This window comes from Euprymna scolopes, chromosome 2, assembly GCF_053919585.1.
Source record: "Euprymna scolopes isolate OS-2025 chromosome 2, ASM5391958v1, whole genome shotgun sequence".
In the NCBI taxonomy this organism is placed as follows: domain Eukaryota; kingdom Metazoa; phylum Mollusca; class Cephalopoda; order Sepiida; family Sepiolidae; genus Euprymna; species Euprymna scolopes.
Window position 1 is genome coordinate 198615620 of NC_136483.1, and position 20488 is coordinate 198636107.

A 20488-nucleotide genomic window follows, 5' to 3' on the forward strand; every position below is an offset into this window, starting at 1 on the left:
CTCTCCGACAAGCAAGCGACTGGCACCGTACTTTGTCCGACAAGCAAGCGACTGGCACCGTACTCTGCCCGACAAGCAAGCGACTTGCACCGTACTCTGCCCGACAAGCAAGCTTCTGGCACCGTACTCTGTCCGACAAGCAAGCGACTGCCACCGTATTCTGCCCGACAAGCAAGTGACTGGCATCGTACTCTGCCTGACAACCAAGCCACTTGCACCGTACTCTCTACCGACAACCAAGCCACTTGCACCTTACTCTCTCCCGACAACCAAGCGACTAGCACCGTACTCTGTCCGACAAGCAAGTGACTGGCACCGTACTCTCTCCTAACAACCAAGCCACTTGCACCGTACTCACTCCCGACAACCACGCCACTTGCACCGTACTCTCTCCCGACAACCACGCCACTTGCACCGTACTCTCTCCCGACAACAACGCCACTTGCACCGTACTCTCTCCCGACAACAACGCCACTTGCACCGTACTCTGCTGAAAAGCAAGCGACTTGACCCATACTCTGCTCGACTACCAAGCGAATATCACCATACTCCGCCCGACTTGCACCGTACTCTGCCCGACAACAAGCGACTTGCACCGTACTCCGCCTAACAAGCAAGCAACTTGCACAGCACTCTGCCCGACAAGCATGAGACTTGCACTGTACTCTAGCCGACAAGGAAGCGACTTGCACCATACTCTGGCCAACTTGCACCATACTCCGCTCGACAAGCAAGTGACTTGCACCGTACTCTCTCCTGACAACCAAGCCACTTGCACCGTACTTTCTCCCGACAACCAAGCCACTTGCACCGTACTTTCTCCCGACAACCAAGCCACTTGCACCGTACTCTCTCCCGACAACCAAGCCACTTGCACCGTACTCTCTCCCGACAACCAAGCGACTGGCACCGTACTCTCTCCCGACAACCAAATGACTGGCACCGTACTATCTCCCGACAACCAAACGACTGGCACCGTTTTCTCTCCCGACAAGCAAGCGACTGGCACCGTACTCTGCCCGACAAGCAAGCGACTGGCACCGTACTCTCTCCGACAAGCAAGCGACTGGCACCGTACTCTCTCCGACAAGCAAGCGACTGGCACCGTACTCTCTCCGACAAGCAAGCGACTGGCACCGTACTCTCTCCGACAAGCAAGCGACTGGCACCGTACTCTCTCCGACAAGCAAGCGACTGGCACCGTACTCTCTCCGACAAGCAAGCGACTGGCACCGTACTTTGTCCGACAAGCAAGCGACTGGCACCGTACTCTGCCCGACAACAAGCGACTTGCACCGTACTCTGCCCGACAACAAGCGACTTGCACCGTACTCTGCCCGACAACAAGCGACTTGCACCGTACTCTGCCCGACAACAAGCGACTTGCACCGTACTCTGCCCGACAACAAGCGACTTGCACCGTACTCTGCCCGACAACAAGCGACTTGCACCGTACACTGCCCGACAACAAGCGACTTGCACCGTACTCTGCCCGACAACAAGCGACTTGCACCGTACTCTGCCCGACAACAAGCGACTTGCACCGTACTCTGCCCGACAACAAGCGACTTGCACCGTACTCTGCCCGACAACAAGCGACTTGCACCGTACTCTGCCCGACAACAAGCGACTTGCACCGTACTCTGCCCGACAACAAGCGACTTGCACCGTACTCTGCCCGACAACGAGCGACTTGCACCGTACTCTGCCCGACAACGAGCGACTTGCACGATACTCTGCCCGACAACGAGCGACTTGCACGATACTCTGCCCGACAACGAGCGACTTGCACGATACTCTGCCCGACAACGAGCGACTTGCACGATACTCTGCCCGACAACGAGCGACTTGCACGATACTCTGCCCGACAACGAGCGACTTGCACGATACTCTGCCCGACAACGAGCGACTTGCACGATACTCTGCCCGACAACGAGCGACTTGCACGATACTCTGCCCGACAACGAGCGACTTGCACGATACTCTGCCCGACAACAAGCGACTTGCACGATACTCTGCCCGACAACAAGCGACTTGCACGATACTCTGCCCGACAACAAGCGACTTGCACCATACTCTGCCCGACAACAAGCGACTTGCACCGTACTCTGCCCGACAACAAGCGACTTGCACCGTACTCTGCCCGACAACAAGCGACTTGCACGGTACTCTGCCCGACAACAAGCGACTTGCACGGTACTCTGCCCGACAACAAGCGACTTGCACTGTACTCTGCCCGACAACAAGCGACTTGCACGGTACTCTGCCCGACAACAAGCGACTTGCACGGTACTCTGCCCGACAACAAGCGACTTCCACGTTACTCTTGCCGACAGCAAGCGACTTGCACCGTACTCTGCCCGACAGCAAGCGACTTGCACCGTACTCTGCCCGACAGCAAGCGACTTGCACTGTACTCCGCTCGACAATCAAGCGACTTGCACCGTACTCTCTGCTGACAACCAAGACACTTGCACCGTACTCTCTCCCGACAACCAAGCGACTGGCACCGTACTCTCTCCCGACAACCAAGCGACTGGCACCGTACTCTCTCCCGACAACCAAGTGACTTGCACCGTACTCTCTCCCGACAACCAAGCCACTTGCACCGTACTCTCTCCCGACAACCAAGCCACTTGCACCGTACTCTCTCCCGACAACCAAGCCACTTGCACCGTACTTTCTCCCGACAACCAAGCCACTTGAACCGTACTATCTCCCGACAACCAAGCCACTTGCACCGTACTATCTCCCGACAACCAATCCACTAGCACCGTACTCTCTCCCGACAACCAAGCCACTTGCACCGTACTTTCTCCCGACAACCAAGCCACTTGCACCGTACTTTCTCCCGACAACCAAGCCACTTGCACCGTACTCTCTCCCGACAACCAAGCCACTTGCACCGTACTCTCTCCCGACAACCAAGCGACTGGCACCGTACTCTCTCCCGACAACCAAATGACTGGCACCGTACTATCTCCCGACAACCAAACGACTGGCACCGTTTTCTCTCCTGACAAGCAAGCGACTGGCACCGTACTCTGCCCGACAAGCAAGCGACTGGCACCGTACTCTCTCCGACAAGCAAGCGACTGGCACCGTACTCTCTCCGACAAGCAAGCGACTGGCACCGTACTCTCTCCGACAAGCAAGCGACTGGCACCGTACTCTCTCCGACAAGCAAGCGACTGGCACCGTACTCTCTCCGACAAGCAAGCGACTGGCACCGTACTTTGTCCGACAAGCAAGCGACTGGCACCGTACTCTGCCCGACAAGCAAGCGACTTGCACCGTACTCTGCCCGACAAGCAAGCTTCTGGCACCGTACTCTGTCCGACAAGCAAGCGACTGCCACCGTATTCTGCCCGACAAGCAAGTGACTGGCATCGTACTCTGCCTGACAACCAAGCCACTTGCACCGTACTCTCTACCGACAACCAAGCCACTTGCACCTTACTCTCTCCCGACAACCAAGCGACTAGCACCGTACTCTGTCCGACAAGCAAGTGACTGGCACCGTACTCTCTCCTAACAACCAAGCCACTTGCACCGTACTCACTCCCGACAACCACGCCACTTGCACCGTACTCTCTCCCGACAACCACGCCACTTGCACCGTACTCTCTCCCGACAACAACGCCACTTGCACCGTACTCTCTCCCGACAACAACGCCACTTGCACCGTACTCTGCTGAAAAGCAAGCGACTTGACCCATACTCTGCTCGACTACCAAGCGAATATCACCATACTCCGCCCGACTTGCACCGTACTCTGCCCGACAACAAGCGACTTGCACCGTACTCCGCCTAACAAGCAAGCAACTTGCACAGCACTCTGCCCGACAAGCATGAGACTTGCACTGTACTCTAGCCGACAAGGAAGCGACTTGCACCATACTCTGGCCAACTTGCACCATACTCCGCTCGACAAGCAAGTGACTTGCACCGTACTCTCTCCTGACAACCAAGCCACTTGCACCGTACTCTCCCGACAACCAAGCCACTTGCACCGTACTCTCTCCCGACAACCAAGCCACTTGCACCGTACTCTCTCCCGACAAACAAGCCACTTGCACCGTACTCTCTCCCGACAAACAAGCCACTTGCACCGTACTCTCTATCGACAACCAAGCGACTGGCACCGTTTTCTCTCCCGACAAGCAAGCGACTGGCATCGTACTCTGCCCGACAAGCAAGCGACTGGCAACGTACACTGTCCGACAAGCAAGCGACTGGCAACGTATTCTGCCCGACAAGCAAGCGACTGGCATCGTACTCTGCCTGACAACCAAGCCACTTGCACTGTACTCTCTCCCGACAACCAAGCGACTGGCACCGTACTCTCTCCCGACAAGGAAGCCACTTGCACCGTACTCTCTCCCGACAACCAAGCGACTGGCACCGTACTCTCTCCCGACAACCAAGCGACTGGCACCGTACTCTCTCCCGACAACCAAGCGACTGGCACCGTACTCTCTCCCGACAACCAAGCGACTGGCACCGTACTCTCTCCCGACAACCAAGCGACTGGCACCGTACTCTCTCCCGACAACCAAGCGACTGGCACCGTACTCTCTCCCGACAACCAAGCGACTGGCACCGTACTCTCTCCCGACAACAAAGTGACTTGCACCGTACTCTGCCCGACAAGCAAGCGACTTGCACCGTACTCTGCCCGACAAGCAAGCGACTTGCACCGTACTCCGCCCGAAAAGCAAGCGACTTGAACCATACTCCGCCCGAAAAGCAAGCGACTTGAACCATACTCCGCCCGCCTTGCACCGTAATCCGCCCGAAAAGCAAGCAAATTGCACCGTACTTCGCCCGACTTGCATCGTACTCTGCCCGAAAAACAAGCGATTTTCACCGTCCTCTATCCGACTTGCTCCGTACTCCGCCCGACTTGCACCATTCTATGTTCGACAAGCAAGCGACTTGCACCGTACTCTGCCCGACAAGCATCTTACTCCGCCCGACTTGCATCTTACTCTCTCCCGACAACCAAGCCACTTGCACCGTACTCTCTCCCGACAACCACGCCACTTGCACCGTACTCTCTCCCGACAACCACGCCACTTGCACCGTACTCTCTCCCGACAACCACGCCACTTGCACCGTACTCTCTCCCGACAACCACGCCACTTGCACCGTACTCTCTCCCGACAACCAAGCGACTGGCACCATACTCTCTCCCGACAACCAAGCCACTTGCACCATACTCTCTCCCGACAACCAAGCCACTTGCACCGTACTCTCTCCCGACAACCAAGCCACTTGCACCGTACTCTCTCCCGACAACCAAGCCACTTGCACCGTACTCTCTCCCGACAACCAAGCCACTTGCACCGTACTCTCTCCCGACAACCAAGCGACTGGCACCATACTCTCTCCAGACAACCAAGCGACTGGCACCGTACTCTCTCCCGACAAGGAAGCCACTTGCACCGTACTCTCTCCCGACAAGGAAGCCACTTCGACAACTACGGATGGCAGTGATTGCTGAGAATGCAGTTAGGACATTCGAAGTTTCCTATCCGTCGCGGTTACCACCTGACGAAGGCCAGAGGAATAGTTGGCCGAAACGTTGTGAAAAACCACAACCAATAAAGATGAAAACAACAACTAATAAAGATGAGAATAATAGTCCGAAATAAAATAAATTAAGGTAAATAGTTCACAACAGTTTAACTGAGAAAAAGGATGAACTGTCAAGGGCCTCCAAAACCAGTAAGCTATGGATTAATTATCAGCACATGCTAAGTATAGTTAGGGCACTTGTTTCAGCTGATAGATTGGGATCTTGGGAGATGCATCTAAATGCTGAGTCAGCTTGCCTGCCAATATTCGCAGCCACTGGCCATCTGAATTGTCTGTATCTCCAGAAGGTGTATGCATTGAAAGGTGACAATCTTGTGGTGCATCACAAGTTCCAATCTGGGTTTCACGTAATCTGACACAGCAGCCAATACTGGGCTGGTCTTGGCTCAGATCTTGTGATTGAACAGACATTAATGCGCTCATTCAAAAGCCAAGGCGGTTTGACGCGAGAGAGTAGAATGTCAGAGCACCAGAGAAATGTTTGGGCTGTGTCATCTCTTTACAACCTTGTCATGCAAGACCTTACTACAAAAACTGACATAAGAAATGAAAAACCTAAGGAGTTGTCTGCCTCTCGGTTGAAAAGCGATGAAATAGACCTCAGAAAGGTTGCAGAAAAACTAAGCAGTGTTACACCGTTTTCAACCGATAAAAATCGTTACGAAATATCATCTCAGAAATCAATGCCAATGAAGACGTCAATGTGACTAACCTCTTAAAAATCGGAAAAGACGTTAAAAAAATGGACTGACAATCGGTCTTTTTCTACTCTCACAAACTAAGTTTGAATGTAAAGACTCTCGCATCCAGCAAGAATGCAAAAGTATCTGCAAATCGTAGCATTGACCCAGCGCTCCTGTTTCAGAGGTTTCTCGTTTCTTAAACGGCAAATCTACAACTAGATGATGTCATGTCTTATTAACTATGTTTATACCTGATATCTTTGTAGAGGGAAAAAGCTTCTTGCTTCAGCCGGATAAACCGCAACTTGCCAAAGCAATCAGAAATTACATCAAAACAAAATCAGACAGTGGTGTGCAGCAAACTGTTCCAGTCACAGAGCACAACGTACTAGATGGAGGATCTCTTCTTCATCGTCTGAAATGGAAGGAGCGTAGAACCTAGAGTTCCATTGTAAACGATTATGCCACATTCACTGTCAAAAAATATGGAAGAGCAACTGTGGTGTTTGATGGCTATGATATTGGACCAAGTGTAAAGGACTGTGAACATTACCAAGGCGAAAATATTTTCTGGGAAAAGCGAGGATTTCTTGTCAAATCGGGCAAACAAGTAGGCACTTATCCAACTGATCATGGAACGAATGAAGCAGAAAGGATGTGATGTTATTCAAGCAGAAGGAGATGCTGACGTTGAAATTGCAAAGGCAGCCATCAGTATGTCTGCTTTAAGACCGACAAGCCGTACTGGCGACGACACACATCTTGTTCTCTTGCTGTTTCATACAGTTTTTCCAAATGCCTTCACTGGCGATTGAAATTTTACTCTACAGAAGAGTAACTTTTAACTGAATTTCATCACGTTCTTTATTACGCCACGGATTTCCAGGTTTGACAAATAGATTCCCTGAGTTTGACAAGATATACCTGAAGAAGGTTGGAGGTTACATCGACCAAAACGTTGTGAAAATAACTCTCAACATTTGAACAGTAACTCGAAAAATCCAAATAATATGAATACTGGTATTCATCGATAATTTCCGCTTCATAATTTAGGATAGAAACTATTTGAATATTTTGAGCGAATTATCGAACCCTCAAGAAAAAAAAAAAATACGTACGTTTGAAAAGGTAAATAAAATCCAATTCCAACATCAGAATTAAAGGTAAAATCCAAGATTCGGAAATTCTGAAAGAAAAACAAATTGACTGACATACAGACCGCAGGGGGGAATCTGTACAAAAATAGTTTGCTTTTTACTGATGGGTGATCATGGTACTCATGCACTTATTGATCCGTGCTGAAATAATAACATTATTATTTAAAAAGCCATTCTTAATCTGGGGAGGGTGCTTTTTACCTATTCTGTATTTTAACCTTACAATTGAATAAAAAACATATAAAACTTAATCAAACTTGGAAATACGATTTAAAAAATAGCGCTGATCAGTAAGTGCATTAGCACCGTGATCATTTATCAAGGTGCGTGGGCCACTCAAGGATAATAAGAAGACCAGAAACAATGGGAGGAATGGATAATAGATTAATTTAAAAAAATTGATTATCCAAGACCGTTATGTTGTTAGTCTACCGGAAAATACCGGAAAATTATATATATATATATATATATATACACACGCACACACACACACAAGACAAAAATATATACACTCATTTATACAGCTATGCTTTTTATAAACATCCCCAACATCCTACATATAACCGTTTCGTGCCATTTCAAAACTCCTTTATCCCCATTTTCATACCCCACTATCCAAAAATTATGATGCTACAAGTATTTATTTACATTAGACTTGAAGCCAACCATGTTGTAGTCGCTCAAAAAGCAGACTCGTGGTATCTTCTTCACAAATATGATGTGTAGTAAAATGAGAAAGAAAAAGAAAAGTTCTTTGTTGTGGTTGTATCCAGACAAGTTCTCACTGTGAATGTTTTACAGCAGAGGGGGTCAGGGATTGGAGTTCAGCCGAGCACTTAACCATAACGGTGCAGCAGGGAAGCTAGCAACATCTCTTGTGTGAAAGAGGCTGTAGGGACGAGAAGAGACAATCACCCCACTAGATGCCAATGTCATTTTTATAATTCAAGACAAGAAAGAGTGATCCAAGAAAAATTAAAGAAACAACTGAATCGTGCCCGCGTATCATCTACAAAAGCTTCCGATTGCATGAGAAGCCACAATCCGAATCATCTGTAGGGATTAAAGAATCAGTACCCATAGTGCTACAAGCGTCGTTTAATGAGACAAAACTGATTTTGCTGCTTGTTGGGGAATACAAGTGCATTAAGTTCATCGGAGCACATTCCGTGGAAGCACTTGTAAAACAAACACAAGGAGACAACACCACAACAATGCAACAGAGGCAGATAGTACGGGATCTATTAACTGCACTCCCTCTTAGAAAATGTCTGGCTTATTTACAAGTAAGGAATTGCATCAGAAGTGAGGGACTTTCTAGAGCGCCAGAATGATCCAATCATTTTTCAAGCAACAGATTTGATGGAAGTTTTCCATTTCAAGTCTGGTGGTGAAAATTAGTCCTAAAATCTTGAAGGACGCTTACTCAAAGAGAGAGTCATTCATTTCAACCTGAGAGAAGTGAGGATCTGAGCATTGTCAGTGAAAAGAGAGCAGCTAGGTTTTAGAAACATTAAAAGTAACAAACCACTTTTTTTTAAACTCATTGCACCATGTGTTCGGAGTCAAAAGGATTTGATTATCAATGCTCTTCAAAGTGTTGCCATAGTTTTGTCATCTGCAAAGATGTCAACAAATCATCTATTAAAATTGTTTTTTTGTTTTTTTTTATTGTTTTATAAACAAAAATGGGGTTTCGTCATATCTATGATACTCGTACCATTTCCCTTTCTATCGGGTTAGGATTGAAGGAGTATTTTGAGTGATTCCACATTATATCAAGCACACATTTAACTCTTGCATGCTTCGGTTTGTTTTCTCTTCATTAATTAAGAATGGCGAGAATTTCGCCGTTCTGTATTCCAGCAAAAGTATAATGTAAAAAGAAAAAAAAAGAAAAATACGTACGTTTGAAAAGGTAAATAAAATCCAATTCCAACATCAGAATTAAAGGTAAAATCCAAGATTCGGAAATTCTGGAAAAGAAAATACGAAATTATTTTTTTTATAGTTCAAAAGATGAAAGTTCATTTGAAAAATAAGTTAAAATGTTGAGTTTTTTTTTTTTTTTTTTTTACTATAGTCTGTCAGCTACTGTCGCTAAATTTTTCCGGCAATCGTGGTATGACTGTTAATAATGATTACGAGTAATCCACAACAATGCAATTTTACGAAAAAAAAAAAAAAAAAAAAGGAAAAGAAAGAAAAAAGAAAAAAAGAAAAGAAAAAAAAGAAAAAAAAGAAAGAAAAGAAAAGAAAAGAAAAGAAAAAAGAAAAGAAAAGAAAAGAAAAAAGAAAAGAAAAGAAAAAAGAAAAGAAAAAAAGAAAAGAAAAAAAGAAAAGAAAAAAAGAAAAGAAAAAAAGAAAAGAAAATAAAAAAAGAAAAGAAAATAAGAAAAGAAAAAAAAAGAAAAGGAATAAAAGAAAAGGAATAAAAGAAAAAAAAAGGAATAAAAGAAAAAAAAAAGCTATCACCGGCAAAGAATGGAAGAGAGATGAGAGTTTTAGCGCGTCCTTCGTAGGGTCATGGCATTGACACACATGATCAAGGGGAGCTAACTCCTTTCGTTTCAGGTGGAGTTATATCCCATTTTTACCTCTGTTATGCGGGTTTGAAAGGTCAATCACGATATTTTACATCATTTACGAGAACAGCTTGAAGATTTTGAAATCTAACAGGGGAAACCTGAAAGCTTTTTTTTTCTGGTACTTGTTTAGTTTAATCAAGGCATTAAAAAATGAAAATATATTTTTTTTTAATTATATTGTACGTACATGGAATTAAGTTCTCATAAATTTTTTTTTTTTTTTTTTTTAATTTCACTTAATATGATCAGGTAGTTTTTGGGTTTTTTTTTTTTTAATTTTTATTTTACAGAGGAAAATCAAATCTAAATGAGATCGATCATGTCTCGGCAATCTTGCCTATTTCACAGACGAGGAGTAGGGGAGGCTAAGGGAGATAACTTCATCGCCGTTTAAAGTTTGTCAAAATTTGCTGAAATTATTTTGAAAAATGGACAGAAAAAATACCTAGATTTTTTTCACTGTCTATTTTAAATCCCTTTTTCATTTTGCTAATCGCTTTTCCGATTAAATACACCCCTCCTCCTCGTCCGCGAAATGTGCAAGATGGCTGGGATACGATCGATCTCATTAAAATTTTTCCTCTGTAAAATAAAAAAAATATATAAAGAAAAATAAAGAAAACTATTTAATCAAATTGAGTGAAATTCTTTTTATGGAAACTTTATTCCATAACAAGTACGTACAATATAATTTTTTTTCAATATTTTCATTTTTTAATGTCTTGATTAAACTAAACAAGTACCTTGTTTTATTATTATTCACATTGAATTTTCCATTTGGTACAGCGTCGAGATGATAAAGGTCAAAGATTGTAACTAAAAAAAAAGTCTATAACACAATTTTAAAAATTATAATCCTAAATTTTTGTAATTTAAACTTTAAAAATTATACTCCTAAATTTTTGTAATTTAAATTTTAAAAAATTATAATCCTAAATTTTTGTAATTTAAACTTTAAAAATTATAATCCTAAATTTTTGTAATTTAAACTTTAAAAAATTATAATCCTAAATTTTTGTAATTTAAACTTTAAAAATTATACTCCTAAATTTTTGTAATTTAAATTTTAAAAAATTATAATCCTAAATTTTTGTAATTTAAATTTTAAAAATTATAATCCTAAATTTTTGTAATTTAAATTTTAAAAAATTATACTCCTAAATTTTTGTAATTTAAATTTTAAAAAATTATAATCCTAAATTTTTGTAATTTAAATTTTAAAAATTATAATCCTAAATTTTTGTAATTTAAATTTTAAAAAATTATAATCCTTAATTTTTGTAATTTAAATTTTAAAAAATAAAAAATCATAAGGTTTTGTGTTTTTTTAATTTTGCAAATTCTTAAAATTACAACTCACTGCCACAAATCAAACATTACACCGTGTATCTCATGCCTTTAAGAGACAATGGTCAGATGTTGCAAAATTAAGGTTTATTTTATCTTTCATCAAATATATTAAAAATGTTGAATTCACAATATATATATTATTTGTTTAGACGTATCGCATAAGTCATGCGACGCGTGACTGGGAAGTATTTTCGCCGCTAAAGTGCAGCAGCATACTTTACAGTCAAGAAACCATGAACAAATGAAGTTTACAGCAAATAATTTCTACCAAATGCAATGAAATTTAATTAACGCAAAAAAGAATATACGGCAAATAAATGTCACCAAAGGCAAGATAAGTTACTTTTCTATCTACCTGAATAAGTTTTTGTGTTTCAAGTTATTTTAAACTTTGTGTGTGTGTGTGGGGGGGGGGGTTAAACATGCTGAGTTATAAAACGAAAAACAAAATGGTGGACTTTTAGAGCCATTGGCGAGCTTCTTTCCTTGCTCAAAAAATAAACAAAAATACCCATCCACTGAATGTTACCGAATAATCCAAATAATAAATGGGAATAATACTCTGAATAATAAATAATAATAATAATAAATATTAGTTCGAATAATCGAAATAAAAGAAATGGAATATAATCACACCAATACACCATGTGGTGTTTAATTATTCTTATATTTATCGATACAGAAATCATATAAAATATAACGTTGAGTAATTTCTAATTTGAAAATTTTGCTAATATTTTTTGTAATTTTCAGTTTTGACAATGAAATAAAGTATTTTATTTAAATATATAGTCAAAGTACGCTAGAGTACAAATTAAAGTTTTACCTAACAAGTTCGTTTTTAGAACTAGGACCGTATAGAACGAATATCGCATTTAAAATTGTCATCGACAAATACATTTTATGGTATTAAGACCCTTATCATCCAATGTATTCCGGTAAAACTATACAAACACCGTGACAGCGAATTAACCCTAACCCTAACCCCTAACTCTAACCCTAACCCTAAACCTAACCCTAAACCCTAACCCTAAACCCTAACCCTAACGCTGTCACGGTGTTTGTATAATAATACCTGTATTCCTTTATGGTTTTCAATAGTCGCCATGTTAGGTTTTGCAAAATAAAGAACCCCTTCCTTCACCGCCCCAAGAAGGGGAGGTATTGCTAGGAATTTGAAAACAGCTTTTGTCTGTTAATATTTATTTTTCTTTTAAAATAAAATTAAATCCTTTTAGTATTTTTAAATAATGGCAACAAAACGAAAAATATGTTAATATATATAACAAATAAATGTTACCAAAGGTAAGACAAGTTATTCTACCTACCTACCTGTATAAGTCTTTTGTGTATTATTTTAAAGCATATGTAGTCTCGATAAGTCTTAAAAACCGAAAATTAAACAAAATACTGGTAAAAACACATTCAATAAATGTCAACAACCGTGAAAAATATTGTAAGAGTATTGTTTGATCTTCGATTTTGAGCGATTATTGAAACTCCCTAGACACAGTCTATTATTAGCCTTCTTCATGTTCTAACTTGACTCAACACTACTCGTGTTTCAAAATAAATGATTTAAAATTAGTTAAAATATTATAAAAAGAAATAAAGCTTGCCCTGGTAGGTAGAAGAGTAACTTATATTACATTTGGTAACATTTAGTTGTTATATATTTGTTCCTTTAATTGTAACGTGGCTGTTAGACTTTACTTTAGTAATTCATGAAAATAAAACTGGAAATAAATTTTAAAAATCCTGGTCGACAAAATGCCCAATTTTTTTTTCTGGTAATGAAAATTCTTCATACTGAAAGATGACATATGAAAAATGAAGAAATTCTTTTCCATAATTTAAACAGAACATTTTTTTTAATTCTAAATTACCCCGAACCCGAGTTTTAGGTTTAATTCAGCAAAAGTCTAATTCTGTAGACGCACCCCGAAAAAAGAAAAAAAACTTGCCGAAAAATAACGGGATTTTATCCTCGGCCTCCCAAATCAACAGAGATTAAACCATTCTTATAATGATCCGGTTCCTATTGATTTTGCAGTGGGAGTTAAGTTATGCGGGATGCGCAGTTCTAGGAGGTCCAGTGCCACCCTTCTCTCTTTGAAAAGGGTTTAGTTTAGTGCTGAATGCTGACGGGGCTGCCCAGGCATTTTTTGCACGTAAGAATGCTCCTCCTCGGGGGCGCTGCGCCACTGGCTTCTCATTTCCACTTTCTAACCCTGATGGCTAAATTCTTGCAGTGGCAATTAAACAACCTTTAAGTTAGAAAGCCCCTGGAATAAATGTAGTAGTATGGTGATTGATGGCCAGTTTCAAAGTGTAGTATCTGTTCTGATAATACATTTAATCTTTTCTGTATTCGGTCAATGATAGAGAAACTCTAACAATTTTTAGTTTGGTCCCAAGGCAGAGTATCTCTTTTGGGGAGGCTAGACTGCGTCTAACTCTGCCCTCGTGGGGAGGCAAGTAAATCAGAATCCTATTAGTTATACTAACTTCTGGTATAGACCTTCAAGCTTATAACAAAGTGGAGTATGGCTATGTTAAGTTTTAGGGAATATAGGACGAAGTTTCCAGGCATTACCTTCTCTTTTGAAAGGAGGTGCAAAGACAGGAGAATGTGAATAGGGCCTGATCACGCAAAATTTAAAATTGTACCTCTTTCTTTGGGGAAATGGGACATTCTACGGATCGTGCGGAAATAAAAGATTATTAGGTACTAGTGCAGAGTAGAGTGATTCGGAAGTAAATAATAACGTTATTATTTAAAAAGCCATTCTTAACATTGGGAGAGGAAAGTGTTTTGTACCTATTCTATACTTAACCCTTACACTTGAATTCAAAAAAACATATCGTACAATTTTAATTAAACTTGCAAATGCGATTTAAAAAATAGCGCGGATCACTAGCACCAATTATTATGGAGACTGGGGAGCGTTATGTACGTTCACCTAATAATTTAATAAAAATATATATATCTAAAAAATTGAATTTAACTTGAAAACGCTATTAACAAAATAGCACGGTTCATAAACTGCACAAGTTTCAAAGGGGAAATAGACTATGAACAAGTTAGAAAACATACCTCCAGATAGAACTCGGCAATATTTTTATGGCTGGAAAGCATTTGGGCAGCATTTGCGAATGAGGCGCACATGGCGAAAAGAAGAAAGTAAAGGGAAATAACTCTTATTGACTGTTGACACATGGTGAGAAATAAGTTTGTAAATATTAATTGTTAGAATTCTGTAGAAAGAAATGACGAAACTTACTGGAAGAAATCAGGAGATGTCTCTGGATTGTTCAACTGATAGTCTTTTGGGCAAGACTGGAGTTTAGGTGGAAAAATAATCTCGAACCCTTTATCACATAAAAGGAACTAATTTCCCTAATCACCGGTACGTTACTATGTCAATAATATAGGTATTTCAGAAGTTGTTTTTGAAAACAACTTAAAGAAGCCCAACTTTTTACTTATTTATTTTAAAATGTTTCACGATCTTTTTTTCATATCTTTCTTCTCTCATTTTTTACTTCTTTATTTTAAACAACATTTTTTAATTTTAAACAGAACGTTCCACGATATCTTAAGCACCTTTTTTTTTAGCACGGTAACAAAAATACATAAGTACCGAAGGTTTTATAATTAATAAATTTAAATTTGAAATAGAGAAATAATAAATTGCAAGAGATTACGCGTGTTTAATATTAATTTGTATCGTTTATAACTGCTCACGTAATTTAATAATAATCACGCGATTCAATTTTTAATTAAAAAAATATTGTTTGAACTTAAACTTTAAAAAGTCTGATAATTTATTATTTCTATTTATGTATTGTTTATCATTAAGGTACTAGTGCATAGAGCGATCCGGACGTAAATAATAACGTTATATTTAAAAAGCCATTCTTAATATGGGGAGGGGAGAGTGTTTTGTACATATTCTATACTTCAACCTTACAATCGAATAAAAAACATATCATAAAACTTTAATTAAACTTGGAAATACGATTTAAAAAAATAGCGCGGATCACTCTCTGCACTAGTACCTTCATTAAAAAAGGTATTCATTGTGTAAAAAACAAAAAAAAAAACACGGAACATATAAGACATTTAAATATGAATAGAACGGTCGACCTAGACGAGAGGATCCAAAATGGCCGACCAGGACTGAGATATGACACGTGCCGTTGTTTCCTTAATAAATTATTTCAGTTAGAGCCGATGAATTGTCAGATATTTTTTTTTTTTTTACTTCGTTTTGTTTTGGTAAGGTTTCATTATTATTTAACATTTATTTGTGTGTAAGTTGCTATTTATTAGTATAAGCTCGAGCCGTTGTTTCCTTAATAAATTATTTCAGCTAGAGCCGATGAATTGTCAGATATTTTTTTTTTTTTACTTCGTTTTGTTTTGGTAAGGTTTCATTATTATTTAACATTTATTAATACATGAGATATTTCTTCCTAACTGAAATAATTTATTAAGGAAACAACGGCACGTGTCATATCTCAGTCCTGGTCGGCCATTTTGGATCCTCTCGTCTAGGTCGACCAATAGAACTTTTCATAATTGTAACCTACGAAAACCTTTTTTATTTTAATTAAAAGCAATATAAAAGGTTTTTTTGTTTTTTTTTTAAAGTTGTTTTCAAAAACAACTTCTGAAATACCAATATTGTTTATATATTATTGACATAGTAACGTGTACCGGTTATTAGGGAAATTAGTTCCTTTTATGTGATAAAGGGTTCGAGATTATTTTTCCACCTAAACTCCAGTCTTGCCGTCTTTTGTTCTTCTTGTCGATAATAAAATGCTAAAAAACAAAATTCCGTTTAATCGACGACCCGCGTGGTCTGCAAGGCAGCGTTTGAATTTTTCGGCACTCTTCACAACACAATGTTGATTATTTTCCGGCACTCTTCAAAACAGAATATTAACTATTTTTCGGTACTCTTCAAAACAAAATGTTAACTATTTTTCGGCACTCTTCAAAACAGAATATTAACTATTTTTCGGTACTCTTCAAAATAAAATATTAACTATTTTTCGGCATCTTTCAAAACAAAATATTAACTATTTTTCGGCACTCTTCAAAACAGAATATTAACTATTTTTCGGCACTCTTCAAAACAGAATATTAACTATTTTTCGGCACTCTTCAAAGCAGAATATTAACTATTTTTCGGCACTCTTCAAAACAGAATATTAACTATTTTTCGGCACTCTTCAAAACAGAATATTAACTATTTTTCGGCACTCTTCAAAACAGAATATTAACTATTTTTCGGCACTCTTCAAAACAAAATATTAACTATTTTTCGGCACTCTTCAAAACAGAATATTAACTATTTTTCGGTACTCTTCAAAATAAAATATTAACTATTTTTCGGCATCTTTCAAAACAAAATATTAACTATTTTTCGGCACTCTTCAAAACAGAATATTAACTATTTTTCGGCACTCTTCAAAACAGAATATTAACTATTTTTCGGCACTCTTCAAAACAGAATATTAACTATTTTTCGGCACTCTTCAAAACAGAATATTAACTATTTTTCGGCACTCTTCAAAACAGAATATTAACTATTTTTCGGCACTCTTCAAAACAGAATATTAACTATTTTTCGGTACTCTTCAAAACAAAATGTTAACTATTTTTCGGTACTCTTCAAAACAAAATGTTAACTATTTTTCGGCATCTTTCAAAACAAAATGTTAACTATTTTTCGGCATCTTTCAAAACAAAATGTTAACTATTTTTCGGCATCTTTCAAAACAAAATGTTAACTATTTTTCGGAAATCTTTCAAAACAAAATGTTAACTATTTTTCGGTACTCTTCAAAACAAAATGTTAACTATTTTTCGGCATCTTTCAAAACAAAATGTTAACTATTTTTCGGCATCTTTCAAAACAAAATGTTAACTATTTTTCGGCATCTTTCAAAACAAAATGTTAACTATTTTTCGGAAATCTTTCAAAACAAAATGTTAACTATTTTTCGGTACTCTTCAAAACAAAATGTTAACTATTTTTCGGCATCTTTCAAAACAAAATGTTAACTATTTTTCGGCATCTTTCAAAACAAAATGTTAACTATTTTTCGGCATCTTTCAAAACAAAATGTTAACTATTTTTCGGCATCTTTCAAAACAAAATGTTAACTATTTTTCGGAAATCTTTCAAAACAAAATGTTAACTATTTTTCGGTACTCTTCAAAACAAAATGTTAACTATTTTTCGGCATCTTTCAAAACAAAATGTTAACTATTTTTCGGCATCTTTCAAAACAAAATGTTAACTATTTTTCGGCATCTTTCAAAACAAAATGTTAACTATTTTTCGGCATCTTTCAAAACAAAATGTTAACTATTTTTCGGAAATCTTTCAAAACAAAATGTTAACTATTTTTCGGTACTCTTCAAAACAAAATGTTAACTATTTTTCGGCATCTTTCAAAACAAAATGTTAACTATTTTTCGGCATCTTTCAAAACAAAATGTTAACTATTTTTCGGCATCTTTCAAAACAAAATATTAACTATTTTTCGGTACTCTTCAAAACAAAATGTTAACTATTTTTCGGCATCTTTCAAAACAAAATGTTAACTATTTTTCGGCATCTTTCAAAACAAAATGTTAACTATTTTTCGGAAATCTTTCAAAACAAAATGTTAACTATTTTTCGGTACTCTTCAAAACAAAATGTTAACTATTTTTCGGCATCTTTCAAAACAAAATGTTAACTATTTTTCGGCATCTTTCAAAACAAAATGTTAACTATTTTTCGGCATCTTTCAAAACAAAATGTTAACTATTTTTCGGCATCTTTCAAAACAAAATGTTAACTATTTTTCGGAAATCTTTCAAAACAAAATGTTAACTATTTTTCGGTACTCTTCAAAACAAAATGTTAACTATTTTTCGGCATCTTTCAAAACAAAATGTTAACTATTTTTCGGCATCTTTCAAAACAAAATGTTAACTATTTTTCGGAATCTTTCAAAACAAAATATTAACTATTTTTCGGTACTCTTCAAAACAAAATGTTAACTATTTTTCGGCATCTTTCAAAACAAAATGTTAACTATTTTTCGGCATCTTTCAAAACAAAATGTTAACTATTTTTCGGAAATCTTCAAAACAGAATATTAACTATTTTTCGGCACTCTTCAAAACAGAATATTAACTATTTTTCGGCACTCTTCAAAACAGAATATTAACTATTTTTCGGTACTCTTCAAAACAAAATGTTAACTATTTTTCGGTACTCTTCAAAACAAAATGTTAACTATTTTTCGGCATCTTTCAAAACAAAATGTTAACTATTTTTCGGCATCTTTCAAAACAAAATGTTAACTATTTTTCGGCATCTTTCAAAACAAAATGTTAACTATTTTTCGGCATCTTTCAAAACAAAATGTTAACTATTTTTCGGCATCTTTCAAAACAAAATGTTAACTATTTTTCGGCATCTTTCAAAACAAAATGTTAACTATTTTTCGGCATCTTTCAAAACAAAATGTTAACTATTTTTCGGCATCTTTCAAAACAAAATGTTAACTATTTTTCGGCATCTTTCAAAACAAAATGTTAACTATTTTTCGGCATCTTTCAAAACAAAATGTTAACTATTTTTCGGCATCTTTCAAAACAAAATGTTAACTATTTTTCGGCATCTTTCAAAACAAAATGTTAACTATTTTTCGGAAATCTTCAAAACAGAATATTAACTATTTGTCGGCACTCTTCAAAATAGAATATTAATTTTTTTTCGGAAATCTTCAAAACAAGTAGTTAATATTCCTTCGGCACTCTTCAAAACAAAATGTTAACTATTTTTCGGCACTCTTAACAACGGAATATATATAATTTGTCGGCACTCTTCAAAAACAAAATGTTAACTACTTTTCGGCACTCTTCAAAACAGAATATTAACTATTTTTCGGAACTCGGCACAACAAAATGTAAACTATTTTTCGGCATTCTTCAAAACAGAATGTTAACTATTTTTCGGAATGCTTCAAAACAGAATATTCACTATTTTTCGGCACTCTTACAAACAAAATGTTAACTACTTTTCGGCACTCTTCAAAACAGAATATTCACTATTTTTCGGCACTCTTCCAAACAGAATATTAACTATTTGTCGGCACTCTTCCAAACAAAATGTTAGCTATTTTTTGGCGCTCTCCACAACAAAATGTTTGTCGGCACCCTTCAAAACGAAATCTTTACTATTTTTCGGCACTCTTCAAACAAAACTTTACTATTAACTATTTTTCGGCACTCTTAAAAACAGAATATTCACTATTTTTCGGCACTCTTCAAAACAAAATTTTAACTATTTTTCGGCACTCTTCCAAACAAAATGTTAGCTATTTTTTTGGCACTCTCCACAACAAACTGTTCGTCGGCACCCTTCAAAACGAAATATTAACTATTTTTCAGCACTGTTCAAACAAAACTTTACTATTAACTATTTTTCGGCACTCTTCAAAACAGAATATTCACTATTTTTCGGCACTCTTCAAAACAGAATATTAACTATTTTTCGGCATTCTTCAAAACAGAATATTAACTATTTTTCGACACTCTTCAAAACAGAATATTAACTATTTTTCGGCACTGTTCAAAACAGAATATTCACTATTTTTCGGCATTCTTCTAAACAGAATATTAACTATTGTTCGCCACTCTTCAAAAAAAAAAATAATGTTAAATATTTTTCGGCACGCTTCAAAACAGAATATTAACTATTTGTCGGCACAAAATAGAATATTGACAATCGTTGGGAACTCTTTGAAACAAATAGTTTATATTCTGTTGGCACTCTTCAAAACAAAATGTTAACTTTTTTTCGGCACTCTTCAAAACATAATATTAACTATTTTTCGGCACTCTTCACAACAGAATAAACAGAATATTAACTATTTTACGGCACTCTTCAAAAACGAATATTCACTATTTTTCGCTACTCTTCAAAACACAATGTTAGCAATTTTTTGGCACTCTTCACAACAAAATTGTTAACTATATTTCGGCACTCTTAAAAACAGAACATTAACTATTTTTCGGCACTCTTTAAAACAG

At 38.0% G+C, this 20488-nt stretch overlaps 1 protein-coding gene across 4 annotated transcripts in view; it reads right to left on the reverse strand.

Moving 5' to 3' along the window:
• The window catches only part of LOC145301500 (uncharacterized), a 90681-nt gene extending 74614 nt beyond the window's left edge, over positions 1–16067 (reverse strand). For 2 of the 4 annotated variants that reach the window (XM_080144579.1, XM_080144581.1), the window contains exons 1-3: positions 14477–16067; positions 9350–9417; positions 7403–7470 (exon numbers count right to left, since the gene is read on the reverse strand). In XM_080144579.1, coding sequence (XP_080000705.1) covers positions 7403–7470; positions 9350–9417; positions 14477–14599 — 259 coding nt within the window. In that variant the 5' untranslated portion in view covers positions 14600–16067. The remainder of the gene's footprint in view (positions 1–7402; positions 7471–9349; positions 9418–14476) is intronic. The other 2 variants (XM_080144582.1, XM_080144583.1) reach the window with 1 other exon arrangement.
• Between the last annotated feature and the right edge of the window lie 4421 nt (positions 16068–20488).